Source organism: Acanthisitta chloris, unplaced genomic scaffold, assembly GCF_000695815.1.
Source record: "Acanthisitta chloris isolate BGI_N310 unplaced genomic scaffold, ASM69581v1 scaffold39292, whole genome shotgun sequence".
Lineage (NCBI taxonomy): Eukaryota > Metazoa > Chordata > Aves > Passeriformes > Acanthisittidae > Acanthisitta > Acanthisitta chloris.
In genome coordinates, this window is record NW_008659502.1 from 991 (window position 1) to 1,514 (window position 524).

General features: G+C 45.6%; 1 protein-coding gene across 1 annotated transcript in view; it reads left to right on the plus strand.

Moving 5' to 3' along the window:
- Nucleotides 1–258: 258 nt before the first annotated feature.
- Nucleotides 259–524, plus strand: part of HDAC11 (histone deacetylase 11) — a 26,119-nt gene continuing 25,853 nt past the window's right edge. The window contains exon 1 of the mRNA XM_009069407.1: nt 259–401. Coding sequence (XP_009067655.1) covers nt 335–401 — 67 coding nt within the window. The 5' untranslated portion in view covers nt 259–334. The remainder of the gene's footprint in view (nt 402–524) is intronic.

A 524-nucleotide genomic window follows, 5' to 3' on the forward strand; every position in this document is an offset into this window, starting at 1 on the left:
CACTGCTGTTGAGTTCAAGAATTTAAGTGTCCTGGTTGGAAGTGAGGGATGTTGCTGTCCCTGACCTGGAGAGCAGTTAAACAACCAAGCGTTCCCTTCAGTAACAGTGGGAAATAGCATCTTCAGGAATCATCCAAAATGTAAAGCTGGTATTAGTAAGGAGTCTAATTTGTAATTTGGGCATTTAGTTAAAAACATTTGCCTTGGTAAGTAGCTGCTGCCATGGTGAGTGGTTGTGTTTTGCTGTTCAAGGCCCCACAGGACGGAGCTGTATGAGGCCCCCCCGCCGGCATGCTGGCCCATCGTGTACTCACCAGACTACAACATCACCTTCATGGGCCTGGAGAAGCTGCATCCCTTCGATGCAGGGAAATGGGGAAAAGTCATCAATTTCTTGAAAGGTAAAACAGCAGAAGGTACCTCGTACATCAACGTTTGCACAAAAGCTAAAGGAACTTACGTGGTTAGTGCAGAATTCTGTTAACAGTTGTCAGTATAATGGTGACTGTACATCTTCATTGCTC